Raw genomic sequence first — 18,476 nt, 5'->3', positions numbered from 1 at the left:
GCCCTTGAGTTATCCTGTAAAGATCACTGGTTAGTTTCTCAAAACTCCGACTGTAAGAAAATTGACTGTTAAATAAATTCACTAAGTGAGCAAATGATGTAATCGAATGCGGAGGAACATTTAACAGCCATTTTAAGGCTGATCCTGTCAGAGTAGAACCGAAACCCTTGCACAGGCAGGCTTCCTTGAGCTCCGAAGGGATAGGGTTGATCTCCATCCTCTCCCTATACTGGGGAATATGCTCTTCAGGATCCGTGGTTCCATCATGAAGCTTCATATTTGGAGTCTGGAATCTTTTTGTGATTTCAGCATCACAAATAGGACGTACGAACCGAGATATCCTGTGGCTATCCTGGGATACTTCAGGAATTGGCTGAACCACCCCAGGTACACTGGATATCATATCCTTTAGCTTCTGAAGCTCCCTGGATAATGCTGACGTTACGGCTGTATCCTGCAAAGATCCAACACTGTTAGTGGCAATAGTATTATTATTATTAGACACGTTACCAGTCGGAGGATTCTGCCCATATCCTGAAGCATATCCTGAGCTCCTCACGGTTGACATTCTAACCGAGGAGGGTATTTCATGTTAGGGCTGGATTTTTATTATAGGTGATCCTTACACATGATCCTAACCAGTGATCCTTGTTTCTTTGGCAGACAGTGATCCTCAGCAGGACTTCAGGATCAGGATCATGGGACATTATGGTGATCCTCATACTAACGGCCACTTCCGCTTAATACAATATTGTTTTGCAGGAACATCTAGCAGGATACGCTCTAGGCATCATGATCCAGGGACGCGTCTTCACAATTATGGCAAGAGCTAAATCAGAGATAGACGTTGCACAGGATATGGAAACATGGCTTGATTTATGGGCGGCTATTTAGGCTAGATTGTATCTCATTTCTAAAGGGGTAATGAGCTGAATATTAGTTTAGCTACCTAAAATAGGTCACCTACACATGTATAAATACCACTTCTCCATCATTTGGAGGGAGACACACGACATACAACGCAACTCTCACACACTTAGACACCAAAAGCAATAGTGATCCTTGTACTCAGCTCATTATCATCCAAAGTTGTAATCATATTTTTGTTATATTGAAGTTGGTGATCGGTAGTTGCCATCACCCGAGGTTTTTTATGCCGGAGATCATTCATTGATCAAGGGCTTTTTCCTCGTATAAATCATTGTGTCTTTGCATCTTTATCACAGAAGTGATCCTTTACTTTCATAATTAACCAAGCATCATACCCCGTTTTCATAAAGTTTGGTTACATTATCCTTGTGTGATTTTTGACCAAAACAGTTTGGCGCCCACCGTGGGGCAATTGGTGCTTCATTCATAAGAAAATCTTTTGTTCGAAATCATTTCAAAGAGTTACATGGCTTCATCATTGAAGAACACGTCCACGGCGATGTCTGCAGTCACCTCATCACAGATCACCTTGCCTCCTCCACCGGCAGGATCTCAGAAAAATACTGAGAAGAGATCAACTCCCACTTTCTCTAAACCTCTATCTTCTTCTGCTATGAATTCTTCTATTCCCAGTACTAGTGATGTATTTGCTTTAATTTTGCAGATGAAGGATCGTATGCAGCGGCAAGATGAAACTAACGAAAGGATCCTCAGGGAAATTGGAGATCTCAAAAGACAAAAGAAAGCGGCAGAGGATCATTCTCCACTGATGCCCAAATCCTTGAGCTTCGATACTCCAATGATCACTTCCCAGCCATCAGGGATCCCCGACGTGCAAATCATAGGGGAGTCAAGAGGATCACGTCTCAACTCGGCAGCAATGACTCAGACATCAGATTCACATTTTCAGCCAATAGGATCCTATCCTCAATACATGGGATCCTTCATGAATCCGGGAGCCTATCCGGGGGCACAGCAGTTTCAAGGATCCTACTTTGTTCCAGGATCATTCCAGGGCCAAGGATCCTCCTTTGTTCCAGGATCATCCCAGGTTCACGGATCCTCCTTCGTTCCAGGATCATCCCAGATACCAGGATCCTTACAGATGCCAGGATCCCTAAAAAGTCTGCAAACAGGAAGTCTAGATGTCCATCAAGGGGACTTCATTCCAATGCAGACCATTGCTTCCACTGGTCCCTCCGTTGTTCCAGAATCCCAGCAATATGGATTCCCTAACTTGAACCTAATGGGAGGTAACACTTTAAATAATTATCCTACCACTAACCATGGATTCATGCAGGATACAGGTACCAATCATGCTATGGCCAGGGAATTACAGAAACTAAAGGACATGATCTCAAGTGTTCCAGGGGTAGTCAAGCCTATCCCAGAGATTGCAGATGGAAGCCACAAGGTATCTCGCTTTGCACCACCAATTTGTGATGCAGAGGTACCCAAAAGGTTCCATATCCCTACCATGAAGCTGTATGATGGCACAACGGATCCAGAGGAGCATATAGCACAATACAGGGAAAGGATGGAAATCAATCCTATCCCAGAAAAGTTGAAGGAAGCATGCCTATGTAAAGGATTTGGATCCACTCTAACTGGATCAGCTCTTAAGTGGCTGCTAAGTCTTCCCCCCTACTCTATTACTTCATTTGCTAATTTAGTTAATTTATTCAATAACCAGTTCTCTTGTAGTAGAAAATTTGAAAAATTAACTAGCGATTTGTACAGGATAACTCAAAATCATAATGAATCATTAAGGGATTATATAACTAAATTTAGTAAAGAATCCTTGGACATTCCCAACTTGGATATGGCTACGGCTGTTGAAGCCTTCAAAATGGGACTGCTTAAGGATTCATTATTCTATGATGATCTTGTTATGACACCATGCAGGAATTTAGATGAAGTAAGAACTCGAGCACTCAGGTTTATCCGGCTAGAGGATGACAAGAGGATCCAGGAGAGACAAGTGGGATCCTCAAAACCGGAGAAGCAAGGATCCTCCTTCAAGAGCAACAAATTCAAATCCTACCATAGGAATGAGAACAAGAATGTGCATGCTGTTGACCAGGAAGAGGATGATGAAGATTATCCTCCAATCTCAGAATATTGTTTCTCCGTTGATAATCATGAACTGATCCTTGCAATGCAGAATCTAGGTGAAAAAGCTAGATGGCCCAGGAAGAATGATAAACCATCCGGGACTAAAGATAAGTCCAAATGGTGTGCATACCATGAGGATTTCGGGCATCTAACTGAAGATTGCATAGCCTTAAGAAAAGAAATTGGATACCTGCTAAGCAAGGGGCATCTAAAAGAATTGTTGGGGAGAAAAAAGCAAAGGACCCAGGATCCTGAAAGGATCCCTGAAAAGGCTCCAGCACCTCCGGCAAACGCACAAGTGATCAACTTTATATCCGGAGGATCAGACATTTGTGGTACATCCTTTTCAGCGGCCAAAAGACATGCAAAAGAATCAAAAATGGATAATGGAGAAAGGCCTATTAGAACCTCAAGTGTCTCAGAAGGGAAGATGATAACATTTGATGAGGATGATCGCATTAACATTCAGGATCCTCACCATGATAGTTTAGTTATCACTCTCTTTATCTCTAACCATTTTGTCCGCAGGATCCTTATTGACGGAGGGAGCTCAGTGAACATTATCCAGCTCGATGTCCTGAAGAAGATGGGAATCCCAGAATCAGACATCACACCAAGATCCTCCGTGCTTGTAGGATTCAGTGGGGAAACGAAGAAAACTCTGGGGGACATCAAACTCCCAATCTACGTGGAAGGATTACATAATTACCAAAAATTTTGTGTTATTGACTGTTTATCTTGTTGCAACGTTATCCTTGGCAGGCCTTGGATACATGATATGAAAGCAGTCCCTTCTACCTATCATCAATGTGTGAAGCTCCCTAGCCCATGGGGGATAATCAAGATCGACAGTGATCAGCAAGAGGCTAAGGATTGCTACACCTCATCCATGAAGCCAACCTCGAAGCCAAGGGAGCAATAGCAATTACAGTATCCTCCGAGGAATGTCTTGGAGGCAAGGGAACAAGATGTGGACGAAATCCTCTTGGATCCTAGTGATCCTGAATCGAAAATCTATATCGGATTAGGGATCCTTGGCAAGATGAAAGAAGACTTAATATCCTTCCTCAAAAGAAGAAAATCTACCTTTGCTTGGAAACATGAAGATATGACAGGTATATCTAAGGATATTATTACTCACAAACTTGGCATTGACAGGTCTATCAAACCAATCCATCAAAAAAGGAGGAAGTTTGCACCGGAAAGGAATGCCATTATCCAAGAAGAAGTAGAGAGACTACTTCGAGCAGGTATGATCAGAGAGGTAAAATATCCAAAATGGTTAGCCAATGTGGTCGTTGTCCAAAAGAAAAATGGAAAGTGGAGGGTATGTGTCGACTTCACTGATCTGAATAAGGCATGTCCCAAGGATCCTTTCCCATTACCCCACATTGACTCCATGGTGGATGCAACAGCGGGGCATGAACTGTTAACCTTTATGGATGCATCATCTGGGTTCCAACAAATCCAGATGGAACCATCTGACCAAGAGGATACAGCCTTTATGACCCCAACCGGTTTATATTGTTATATTGCCATGCCTTTTGGACTAAGAAATGCAGGTGTAACATATCAAAGGCTGGTAAATATGATGTTCAAAGATCAAATTGGAAAAACTATGGAGGTGTACATAGATGATATGGTGGTCAAGTCAAAGAAAGCTGAGGATCACCTAAGGGACTTGGAAGAAGCATTCGATATCCTGGATAATTACAACATGAAACTTAATCCTTCAAAATGCCATTTTGGTGTTAAGGCAGGAAAGTTCTTAGGATACATGGTAACTCAGAGGGGCATTGAAGCAAGCCCGGAACAAATCAAAGCATTAATAAATATCAAATCTCCTGCCAATGCCAAGGATGTTCAAAGACTGACAGGCAGGATAGCAGCTTTGAACAGGTTCATATCGAAATCCTCAGAAAAATGCAAAGAATTCTACGATATCCTAAGGAAGAATAAGAAGTTTGAATGGACTGAGAAACATGAGAACGCTTTACAAGCCCTTAAAGAATATATGTCCTCAGCACCAGCATTAGCAAAACCGGAAAAAGGAGATGTGTTATCCTTATACCTGGCGGTATCCTCAACCGCTGTAAGTGCAGTCCTTGTCAAGGATCATGAAGGTACACAATATCCTATCTACTATGTAAGTAAAAGTTTACTTGATGCCGAATCCAGGTACTCACACCTCGAAAAACTTATTCTTGCATTAATCATGGCATCCACTAAGTTAAGGCATTATTTTGAAACCCATACTATTGTTGTTAAAACTAATTTTCCAATTAAGAATGTCCTCAGGAAACCGGAGATGTCAGGGAGAATGGCTAAGTGGGCAGTGAAGCTTAGTGCCCATGATATAAGATATGAACCAAGAACAGCCATTAAATCTCAAGCACTAGCTGACTTTGTGGCTGATTTCAGTAGTGATCTACAAAAAGAAGCGGAATTGGAGGTCCAGCAGCTGGATGAGACCAAGGATCCTTGGATACTACACACTGACGGATCCTCAAATATCAAAGGCACAGGGCTAGGGATCCTACTAAAATCGCCACAGGGGGACATAATACCCCACTCCATAGCCTGTGAGTTCCAAGCAACTAACAATGAGGCTGAGTATGAAGCCTTAATTGCTGGCTTACAGATTGCTAAGGATATGGGGGTAAAATATCTCGAAGTATATGTAGACTCATTATTGATCACCAATCACTTTAATGGATCCTATGCTGTTAAAGGTGAAAAACTAACCAAATATTTAGAGATAGTCAAAGAATTGGCACTCTCTTTTGTTTCTTTTAGCTTAACACAGGTACCAAGGGAGGATAACACGGAAGCTGATGCATTGGCCAACTTAGGATCATCCTTAAAAATTCCAGAAGACATAAGTATCCCTATCATCCATATCCTGGCTCCTGCTATTGAAAATCAAGTGGCCATGGAAATAGAAGAGGATACTGCAGTAATCCCTAATGAAGAAGCTCAATCTTATTCAGGATCATGGATCCCACCAATCATGAGATACTTGCAAAACGGAGAGATTCCAATGGGAGAAAATCCTAGAGCTTTCAGGATCAAGGTATCTCAATTTACAATTTTAAATAATGTGCTATATAAACGATCCCTTGCAGGACCATATTTAAGATGTAATGAGGATCCTGAAATTGAAGAAGTGTTGAGAGACTTCCATGAAGGAGATTGTGGAAACCACACTGGGGGCAGGGCATTATTCTCAAGGATCCTTAGAACAGGATACTACTGGCCAACCATGAAAAGGGATGCTATAGAGTATGCTAAGAGGTGTGATCCTTGCCAAAGACATAGCAATATCCTTCACCAACCAGCTGAATTACTACACCCCATACCATCCTCTTGGCCATTCATGAGATGGGGAATGGATATAGTTGGCAAGCTCCCTAAAGCACCTGGTGGAAAAGTATTTATGCTTGCCATGACTGACTATTTTTCCAAGTGGATAGAAGCTGAAGCCTTCGCTCAAGTCAGAGAAAAGGAAGTCATATCCTTCATTAAAAGAAACATTATAACTAGATTTGGCATTCCCTCTGAAATTGTATGTGATAATGGCTCCCAATTCATTGGAAGCAGAACCACTAACTTTTGTGACAGTTGGGGAATCAAGATGATAACATCAACACCAGTTCATCCACAAGCCAATGGTCAAGCAGAATCATCCAACAAGATCATCATCAACAATCTGAAGAAGAAGCTAGGATCCAAGAAAGGAAAATGGGCAGAGGAGTTACCTTATGTGCTATGGGCTGATAGGACAACTCCCAAGAATGCCACCGGTCAAACACCTTTCTCTTTAGTATTTGGGGCAGAAGCAGTGATCCCAACAGAGATGGTGATCCCAACTGCTAGAACAATTGCTCGTGATCCTGAAGAAAATGCTGCAATCCTAGCTCAGGATTTGGATACTATTGAGGAAATCAGAGATCTAGCTAGAATAAGGATGGCAAGCTACCAACAAAGAATGGCTGGTACCTACAACAAAAATGTCAGGATAAGGAAGTTCCAAGTCGGAGATATGGTGTTGAGAAAAGCATTTCAAAATACTATCAATCCTGCTGACGGGAAGCTAGCACCAAAATGGGAAGGTCCCTACTTGATTGAAGCTGAAGCAGGAAAGGGGGCATACAGGTTGCTAACCATGGAAGGAAACTTGTTACCAAGAGCCTGGAATGCTGTTCACTTAAAGAAATATTTCATGTGAACATGATCCTTCATGCATGTGATCCTTACATTGAAGTATCCTTGAAGGATCCCGGAGATATCAGTGATCCTTACTCTGGTAATACGCTTATCCTAAAACTATTGCGTTTTCTTATTTTTTGCCTAAGGATAAGGATCATGTATCCTTCATCCTCTACTCACAAACCATTTGAGTTATGATAGTTCAGGTATCTTCAGCAAATCGTCAAAGATCTCCAAGAGCACCACAGATCCTTGGGTCCAACCCCAGTTATCCTTGGGATTATCCCCAGTTTCCGCCAGCAGCGCACGATGATCCTGATATAGTTCACGTCTTTGGGACCAGTACCCACTTTCGGGGCTGACAACCTCATCGTACTGGCTATATTTAGGATCCTACGTATAATGGTAGACGTACCATACATCCGTTCCTAAGGTTTCTAACGTTTTCACGTTAGCTGAGGTTTTGACATTTTCATGTCACTAAGTTTGGATAGTCGCCAGAAAAGGGCCATACTCCAGTTTACATACGATCCTTTGGGCTTGTCCCCAGTTATCCTATGGGCTTGTCCCCAGTGATCCTCTGGGATCATTCTCAGTTATCCTTTGGGCATGACCCCAGTTACTAATTTATTTCTTACATTGGCTTAGTCCCAAGTTGTGCCTCGTTTTTCAGGATTGTCAAAGGTAAAACACATAAGGACCCTTAATCCTTATTATCCATCAAAATCTTATCCACGATTGTCTCGATTGAAGGTTAGGATCCTAACTTGGATCCTCAGGTATGATCCTTGACTATTTTGATTATATTCATTATCCTAACCGACCCTTATACTTTGACAACCAAACCTATGATCCTTGAACTAAAATACTTTGAATATTTTCAATATCAGGATATTTGATCTAGGATCATATCCTAAATTTATTAAATATATTTTCAACTCTTGCCACTTTAACAAATATACTACAAAAACAACTAAGAAACAAGAAGATAAGGATAACAACACGAGATAAGCCAGAAAAGTTAAGTTATATTATTAAACAAAAGGATCATTAACCCTTTCAAAAAAGTTGTCAAAATTGCCAACCCACATTTCTACCAGCAAAACGTGGCCCGTCCACATGGGTTGGCAAAAGGTGTCCATTGTCTATGCGGTCTTAGCATTATGCAGGAAATTAAAAAGCGGCAGGATCACAAAGGCTTCATCCCCCAAACAGAGGATCCCTCCACCTTTTGTAATCCTACCTATTGTTCAAAGGATCCAGGATCCTTAACCCTAAAGACTATTGTTCGAAGATTACAGACCATAATTGTTTCAAACACCACAAACTACTATCAAAATTTAAAAAATTGGGCTCCGGCTATGTCTAGAAGTTTCCATCATTGCCCAATCTTGCAGCTCAAACCTTCGCTGCACCATCACCACCAGCTCCACTTGCCTCCCCCTGATCCTTACCGGCATCTCCACCTTCAAGCATAGGGATATCCTCAACATCATCGTCATCCTCTAACTCTGCTAGCCTTGCCTTCCAGCCTTCAATATCCCATGTGCTCTTATCAAAGGAAGGATCCTGAGCCTCCGTGGCCATCTGCAGTTGTATCTTGTACATAGCTATCGCGGCAGAGACTTTAGCGTCCTGAGTAATGTCATGCTTCTCATAATCGAACTTGATCAATGCTTTGACAGCCTCATCCTTAACAGCCCGGATCTCCTTCTCAAGATCAGTGATCTTGAGATCCTTCAGCACACCCATTTGATGAAGGTCGGCAATCTGGCGATCCTGATCTTCAACGTGGCTAACATAAGATTCTATTTCAGTAAGTTTCTGCAAAAACAACAGGATATAACGTCAGACACGGATGATCCTCAAAAACCATCCGGGTAACCAACAGGGGCAGTGATCCTAACTTCGTTGACAGAATCAAGAAACTGCTGGCGAATCAGGGGAAATCCTTGAAGATCCTCAGAAACTTTCCTCTTCTTTCCCTTACCCCTAATGGGTAATTTAGGGGCTGAAGCAGAAGGACTAGCAACAGAAGTCTTCTTCTTCGAAGACGTGACCTTGGCAAGATCATCAATCCCAAACAAGGAGGCAGATTTGGCAGACTTAGCGGATTTCCCAGCACCTACACAATCAAAACAAGATAAGTCTCCTAACTAATTTAATATTTTTTGCCTAGAACTTACTTTTTGGTAAGGATACTTACTTGACATTGTGGCAGACGCGGAGGATACTTCTTGTGAATCTCGGATGGTGACTTGAAAACTTCTGACCTCAGGATCAAGCTTTTTAAAAGCTAGGACTCTCTCTTTTGCAGCGGGGCTTAATTTCAGATGAGCAATGGATATAGCTGCACAAGAAATAAAAAGAGATATTAGTGATCCTCATAATATGAGACAGGGCTGATAGTGATCCTTCGAGGATCCTCTATCCTACCATGAATGGCCCATTCCTTGGGCAGATCCTCCCCATCTGGGATGGAATCCCTCCTAACAAAGAAAAAGCGACGCTTCCAGTTTGTATCGTTCTTAGTAACCTTGAAGACAGGATGATCCTCCCCGGCTTTCCGTTTCAACAAATACCGGTGAGAACCGAATGTGGTGAGATCATAAAACTCAGCTAACTCCGCCATCCCCAGATCAATCCCTTCCTGCTCGATGATCCTCTCAAAGGTATACAGAACCCTCCAGATCATCGGCATAGCTTGGATATATGAGATGCCGGTTAAGGAAAAGAAAGATTGGGTGAACGATGGGAAAGGATATGAATACCCTATGGTGAATGGAGTAGCAGGAAAAGCCACCCAGGTATTCGAAACAGAGTCACTCAGAGCGGTAGGTGTGAAGGACTTGAAAACAGCATTCGCCGGGAAGCAATGACGAATTCTGTCTATGTGAACATCAGTGAAACAACACCTCTCCGTAGGAGAATCCTTGATAATCCCCTGGCTTTTTAAGGGACTATCCTTCTTGGGATCCTTGTGTGGAGAATTCCGGAGCAACATGTTTGTGACGGGACGGAAACAGAGTAGAAAAAGAAAACAGAGCAAAGAGAAAAGAAAGAGAGAAAGATACCTGATCAATCTTCGGTGCAGAATATAAAGGGAGTGTATCTTGAATTTAAATACAAACTGATCCTCACCCTATCTCCTATTTATAATCATGATTTGCAGGGATTGTCACATCCATGACGTAATGATCGTAACGGCTAGTTCAATATTAACGGCTAGTTACTCGGAGTTGCCCGTTGGAGATAAGATCAAAACAAAATACAACTCGTTAATTTACAATCAACTCCTTATATTTTGGGGGCAATTGTTAGGGCTGGATTTTTATTATAGGTGATCCTTACACATGATCCTAACCAGTGATCCTTGTTTCTTTGGCAGACAGTGATCCTCAGCAGGACTTCAGGATCAGGATCATGGGACATTATGGTGATCCTCATACTAACGGCCACTTCCGCTTAATACAATATTGTTTTGCAGGAACATCTAGCAGGATACGCTCTAGGCATCATGATCCAGGGACGCGTCTTCACAATTATGGCAAGAGCTAAATCAGAGATAGACGTTGCACAAGATATGGAAACATGGCTTGATTTATGGGCGGCTATTTAGGCTAGATTGTATCTCATTTCTAAAGGGGTAATGAGCTGAATATTAGTTTAGCTACCTAAAATAGGTCACATACACATGTATAAATACCACTTCTCCATCATTTGGAGGGAGACACACGACATACAACGCAACTCTCACACACTTAGACACCAAAAGCAATAGTGATCCTTGTACTCAGCTCATTATCATCCAAAGTTGTAATCATATTTTTGTTATATTGAAGTTGGTGATCGGTAGTTGCCATCACCCGAGGTTTTTTATGCCGGAGATCATTCATTGATCAAGGGCTTTTTCCTCGTATAAATCATTGTGTCTTTGCATCTTTATCACAGAAGTGATCCTTTACTTTCATAATTAACCAAGCATCATACCCCGTTTTCATAAAGTTTGGTTACATTATCCTTGTGTGATTTTTGACCAAAACAGTTACCGTTAAGTATCCTGTTACTAACGGTTACATTTTTTCACGAACAACGAGGTAATTAAGAGATAAGACCTTGATGTGACTCAGTTGAATATTTTCGACAAAATACGGCTCCAATTGATCGTTTTCACTATGATATGTAGTAATGCAATTTCAGTCCTATGATGTATATATATATATACACCTCGTGTAATACACGAGTCTATAAACTAGTCTAATATATATATATTATTAAAATATGAAAGTGTCACGAAGAAATTTTTCATCTCATATATTTATCCATCTAACTTAACAGTTTAACAACTTTTATACCTAAGTAAACATTAATCTTGCAACAATTTTAACCCATTACTTTTATGGAGGACAAACAAAAGTAATAGGGGACAAACATTGCACCATTAGATCAATAAATCATAAATAGCAACAATAAAAAAAAGTGTAGTAACATGTTTTGCTCTAGCTGAAGATACATCCTATTAGGTGTAACACCCACTTTTCCAAGTAGTAGTGTATACATATATATTTAAAACAACTTGTAATTAAAAAACCTCCAATACTCTTTTAGCGGAATACTATATTCAACAACCTTTACAATATCGTTCGCAAATGATTTGTAAAAGTTTACAGCAGGGTTCAACTAATGTTTTAAATCTGATTTTTATAACGTACTAGATTGGTCTCAGAAACGGTTCAAACATGTGTATCAGGTAGTTCAACCGGGTATACCGGACGGTTTAACCGGTACTACCGACTGGTTTGAACCGGTTTTTAAAACATTATCAGAATCATGACATAAAAGTAGCTCGTGAATTACAAACATAAACAAAACCAATAGACCACATGTTGTATAAACTTTCCTTTCTCAACCTTGAATAATGTTACTTCACTTATTGACCTTGACTTTCTTGAATGTATCACATGTAAGTATACAATATTACATTAACAATACATGTTAAGTGATTGTGATATATCCCATTTGAGAATAGTTTTAGGAAACAATCATTCTCAAGCTCGTAAAAGCTTAATCTCCAAAACCTAACACTTTTCATGTACTTTTATTTTACCAGAAAACTAATAGAAAAGCTGTTAAAGAACCAAAATGATAATTTTTTTCATACCCACTTACAAAATCCTTAAATATGAATCTAATGCAAAGATAAGTAACCCAATATTATGAGTTATTGAGTTAGATACCCAATGTCCCAACCCAACACTCTTGGCTTAATGGCTTTTGCCATTGCTTGAACCCAAGTTAAACAACACAAGCCTAGTCTAATTTTAATCTAAATAATAATTTAGTAAATGCAACTTTAAAGCTAGAAAACATATATTTCATCAGGGCCGGTCTTGAGAATTTAGGTGCCCTGTCTGAGCTTGGAAAAAAGCGTGCCTTTAGGTAGAGCCGGTCCTGAGGATTCAAGTGCTTTGTACGAGTCGGAAAAATGCCTGTAGGCCCTAACAAATTTATAAAATCTCGTTTGGTAACTGTTCATTAGCTTTTTGTGAACACAAGCATTTCCTTAACAAACAAACACGAACAATGTGTTGTTGTTTATGTTGGTTCGATTCATTTGCAACCCTAACAGTAATTATGCAAACAAAAAATGAAACATTAATAAGGTTCCTTTATCGCAACTAAAAAGATAAATAAAATAAAATCCCAATTAAACACTATTTAGGTATTGTTCAAATTACTAAATATAAAAATAGAAAAAAAAATAATTTCAAAGTTAAATGATACCATTTGTGGGCTTAAGGCTTGCCATATGGGTTGTAATGTTCGATATAAAAAAACAAATTAACAAAATAATAACTAAAGTTGCATTGGAAAAGACATGAAACGGTCAAAATGGAGAAAAAATGCCTAGAACCCGTGTGAATCTGTCATTAATTTGTTTCTGGAAGGAAAACAAAGCCCTTAACCACTAAACCAACTCATATTTTTTAATTAGTTTGAATTCTATACATGTCATATATAAAAGAAACAAATTAAATTTAGGCCCCGAAGAAAAGCGGGCCTTGGCCGGGGGAGCGGCTCGCCCACCCTCAGGGCCGGCCCTGTATTTCATATACATAGAGATTTGGAAATAAAAATAAGAATATATTATTAGGATATTTTGAAACCTTATATCGGTTTCGATTTTTATAAGAAATTACGTTTAGGAAAGAAAAGGAAGAAGAAAAGTAAAGATGTAATTTTGTGTCGTGTTTCCGAGTTTGAAGGAAAGGAAACTCGAGAACATAATGTTAAGGTTCTAATTTTATCTCTGAAATATATTACTGTTTGGTTTTTTAGGTCGATTTAAAGTATATTTAACTGTACTGACATGAATAGGATGTACTTTTTGAGTTAATAATTAAAAAATGAATGTTGAAATACCAAAGTATAGCATCGGGAGTTATGGACATATTTATAAACCATAAAATAAAACTAAGGCTACGAAAGTAGCTATTTAGCAAATTAACACACGACTAAGAATGATTGTATACACATATAACACACAAAAAATATACATCTTCATAACTTCGCCTTTTAAAAAAGCTAATTAGTAGATATTTCAATTTTTAAAAATTAGTAAAGCTTGAGTTTTAAGCACAAGACTCAAAACAAGGTTAACTAAATCAATCACCTTAAACAGTTAAATGACTTAACACACTGTCTAATAATTTTCTCTCTCAGAAGAAAAAAAAAACAAGATCAAACATAAATATCGATAGCGATGGAACAACTAAGCGACGGGTTCCTAACGATACTCGAGCTAGCTAACCACATTCGGTTCGTTGAACCTAAAGGGTCACAACAAAAGGTGGTGCATCCTTTCGCGGTCCAGCAACGGTTCGATACACATAAACCTTATTAGCAAGCCTATCATCACCACCTTCATCTTTGATCACCTCAACATTCAACCTACTCATCTCTTCAGCCAACTTCTTACACCCGTCCATAGTCACGTTACAATCTGACATCCATAAAGATCGCATTGACTCGTATTGGGTCAAACCCGAAAGCAAAGCAGAATCTCCAAACGGGCAGTCTCGTATCTCGACTCTTTTTAGTTTCGGGCAGCCTCTCATCACATACTCCATCCCCAAATCACTATCGCCTGCAAAAGCTACGGATAGTGTCTCCAAGTTTTTCGCGTATTTCCCGATATACTCGAAAGCCAGGTCGGTTAACAGGCCAGAAACCGAAAGCCGTTGTAGCTTGGTACATGTTTTCACAATGGCACCAAAGGCCTCGTCCATGGGCTCGTTAGTTAGGTAATCTGGTTCACTCGGGTTCATTATGCAAAGACGGAAGTGAGTGAAATTCGGGCAATTTTGGGCAACCGTGATCACAGCAGCATTTGTCATTCTTTGGCAGAAGTAGAGTATGTAATGTAGCTTCGGACAGCCTTTAGATACCGCCACAAGACCCGACTCGGTCACACCAAGTTGTTGGTCGAAAGGGTCAACCGGGAAGACTCGAAGCTCTTCTAGCAACGGGCAGTGGGACCCAACTGCTTCTAAACCCTTGTCCCCTACCGTATCCACAACCTGAAAGAAAAAAACAACTTTTTAAGCACTTGATCACACATGACCCGTTACGGCGTTACCCGACCTGACCCGTCCATAAAAAATCCCAAAAAAGACGAGTGGTGAATCAACTTACCCAAAGGCGAACTAGCCGCTTGGATCGACTAAGAATCTGTTCAAGTTCATCAGGCCCGATATTTGCATAACTCAGATTCAAAAACGTCAAATTACCACACACAGGATATACAACCGGTAGATGAAGCAAAGTAGCATCCCAAAAACCCGAAAGCGTAACAAGATTTCCGCATTTACTGAAAGCGTTTTCAAGCCCGTTGACTGAACCAGACATGAGTTCTTCCAAGAACGTACCAGTACCAAGCTCAATCAACTGCGGTGCAAGCACAAGAAGCTTTCCCAATTGCTCCAAATTTATTTTACGATTAACTTTCAAAACTCGTAACGATTTGCATCTAGAAACGAGGCTCTCCAGAGCATCAAAACTGACTTCACTAGTCAAGGTTGAGAAATTGAGAACTTCTAACGAGGTTAAGTTTTCTGGGAAGAAACTTAACCAGTCTCCACCAAGATCATCAATCCCATTCTCTTGTATGTCTAGTTCTGTCAAGCTTCTGCAAATTCAAAATTTCAAACCTCATCAAGAAACAACTTAAATGACTGTCTTAATTTACATGTTTATTTGTTTTCATTTATTTGACAGTTTGTAAATTCAAAAATTTAGGAAAACCTATCAAACTTAGAATTTCCTATCAAAATGACCCTGGTGTAACGTTATCCTTATTCGGTATTACATCAACTTTCTAATAATTCTATCTGTTTATCTTTTGTGCTTTCGCTATGCGTCACTATCACCGAACATGTATATGTAGGGCGCAAGCTATAAATGCACATGTACTCATGTAGCATCATTTACTTCAATAATTTGTTCATCTTTTGTTCTTTCGTTCGCTGTCGCTATCACCAAACATGTATATGTAGGGTACTAAGATATGAATGTACATGTTACATGTATCATAACTTATGTCAATAATACCTATTCACAATTATTATTGGCAACAAAAGATAGTGCTAAAAAGTAAAAACTTACTTGCAATGAGTAGCAATAGCTTCCAATCCAAGAGTACTAAATCCCTCACAACTCAACATAGACAAAGCTTTAAAATCATCAAAATTAAGAGCCAAAAACTCCAAACTCTCATCACTAACCGCCATTCGCTTCAACCTAAGCTCCTCCAGGAACGGATACGCAGTCGCGAAAACATTCAGCCACGGTTGCACATCCGCTCCCCAATCGTCCGGCACCAGATTGAAATCCGAAAACCTCGGTTTACCTTTCAGCGTCACGCTCCGGATTGCCGGAAACCTAGCGGTTACAATCTCCGGCGAAACGGAGTAGCAGTTCCGGATTGACACGTGGCGCCTGCTCATTCGCTCCACGTTGTACCAGTCCTTGCATACGAGTGACACCGAGTTACGGTCCTTATCGGAGTTTATCAACGAAAATGTTCGTTTTAGAAATTCTTCTGGAAACGTCGTCGTTTTGGCTGGATCTGCACCGTTTCCGGCGACGGTGACTCCAGTGGCAGCCGGATCCATGCTCTGTTAGTTCGAAAACTGCATCGATTCATGTAAACTATTTCAGATCGGAAATAAACTGAATAAAACATATATTAAAATCAATATGATGTATGTTCTGTTACTTCGAAAACTTCATCGAATTATGTAAACCGTTTCAGATCGAAAAAAACTGGATGAAAAACGGAAATTAGAAGTTAAAATAAAACGAAATCAGTGTGATGTTACTTCAAAAACTTGTTTGAATCATGTAAACTGCTTCAGATCGGTATAATACTGATTAAACTGAAAGAAAAACGTAAATTAGAAGCTAAAAATAACACAGAATCAATGTCATGTTACTTCAAAAACTTCATCAAATCATTTAAACCGTTTCAGATCGGAAAAAAACGGAATGTAAAACGTAAATTTGAAGCTAAAATAACACAGAATCAGTGTGATGTGATACTATGCTCTGCTGCTTCAAAAACTTCATCAAATCATGTAAAAACTGAATGAAAATAAGTAAACTAGAAGCTAAAATAACACAAAATCAGTGTGCTACTTCAATAACTTCATCGAGTCATGTAAACTGTTTCAGATCGGAGAAAAACTGGATGAAAAAACGTATTTTAGAAGCTAAAATAACACAGAAGCAATGTGATGTTACGCTCTGGTACTTCAAAAACTTCATCGAATCATATATTCATATAAACACTTTCAGATCGGAAAAAAAGAACTAAAAACGTAAATTAAAAGCTAAAATATCACAGAATCAGTGTAAAATGGCGTACCGGTGGAAGAAGATGAACGTTGAAGAAGCTTTGGACTTGACGGAAGAAATAGGAGGAATAAATAAGGAATGAAAAAGATGGAATTTACATTCATATGATTCCAGCAGCCATTACTGGAGCTTGGTGCTGTCTTTTATCTTTCCACCATTACTTTTTCAAATAAACTTTCAGAGTTTGTCTCTCCACCGGCAAACATTAATGGGCCTCTTGGATTCATATTATTTTTAGGGGTTTTTAAATTTCGATCGAATTATTATTGTGTTTTTTGGAATTTTATAAGCAAATGAAAAAGTAGAAAACTAGGAATCAACTTTTTGTAGCACCTTCTGTGGGGGTCCGGACTGACGTGGAAGAGAGAGGGAATGGATGCTAGGCGTCATGGACCGTCATTGGTCAATGAGGTTTTAACATTGTTGATTATCTTACATCCGTTGTTACTATAATATCGAAAGTCGATTGACCATGTAGATTTTCAACATGACTTCTATAAATAATTTGTGATGAAATGGTTGGATTGGTAGGCGGTAGTCACGTTTAGGGGTGTAAACAACCCCAGAGGTTCAAGTGATAATCATTATCGGCTCAGTTAAAAGCTCGAACAAACCGAACCTTAACGAGCCTGAGCCCGAGCTTGAGTCTAAATAGAGCTCATTTAGTTATTGAACCCAAGTTCGAGCCTAAAATACAATACAAAGCTTAGCTTTGTATATATAATATAACGAGGTGATGTTACCCCGCGTGTTGCTGTGAGATGTTGACTATAATACTATTTAGTATCACTATATGAGATGCAAAAACGACGACCGTTCTTCCGTCTAGCCTTGACTTATCCCCGTCACCCGTTTTTTCGTAAATTATGTATTTTCTTAGTATCATGTAATGTGGTTAACTGGTCATGGATAAAAATTTAGTTAACAAATCTAGCTTTTTTCCTTCAATTCCTATGCATCATATCCCGTTAATGACAAAAAATAATCTAAAATTATCAACTTATGATTCATGACTTTGGATACAAATAATATATTAATAAGAGTTAAACGTTATTTTAGTCCGTGTGGTTTATTTTGCCAATTTAGTCCAAAATTTCATTTTTCGTCTATGGGTCCAAAAAGGTTTCATCGTTGACATTTTATTCTACTTGGTTGACTTCGTCCATTTTTTCTGTTAACGAAAAAGGACAATTCGGTAATTTTATATGTAATTTTGTTAACTAGAAGGGCAATTCGGTCATATAAAATGACCGAATTGCTCTTCTCGTTAACAGAAATAATGAATGAAGTTAACCTAGTGGAGTAAA

General features: G+C 39.5%; 1 protein-coding gene across 1 annotated transcript; it reads right to left on the bottom strand.

Moving 5' to 3' along the window:
- Positions 1 to 13,828: 13,828 nt before the first annotated feature.
- Positions 13,829 to 17,473, bottom strand: LOC110879091 (protein TRANSPORT INHIBITOR RESPONSE 1). The gene is made up of 4 exons (XM_022127496.2): positions 17,180 to 17,473; positions 15,919 to 16,445; positions 14,950 to 15,442; positions 13,829 to 14,834 (listed from the first exon to the last, which is right to left on the bottom strand). The coding sequence occupies exons 2-4, from the start codon at positions 16,425 to 16,427 to the stop codon at positions 14,085 to 14,087; spliced, it is 1,752 nt and encodes a 583-aa protein (XP_021983188.1). The 5' UTR covers positions 16,428 to 16,445; positions 17,180 to 17,473; the 3' UTR covers positions 13,829 to 14,084.
- Between the last annotated feature and the right edge of the window lie 1,003 nt (positions 17,474 to 18,476).

This window comes from Helianthus annuus, chromosome 15 (assembly GCF_002127325.2).
Source record: "Helianthus annuus cultivar XRQ/B chromosome 15, HanXRQr2.0-SUNRISE, whole genome shotgun sequence".
Taxonomy (NCBI): Eukaryota; Viridiplantae; Streptophyta; class Magnoliopsida; order Asterales; family Asteraceae; genus Helianthus; species Helianthus annuus.
This window is presented reverse-complemented; position numbering and strand designations above follow the sequence as displayed.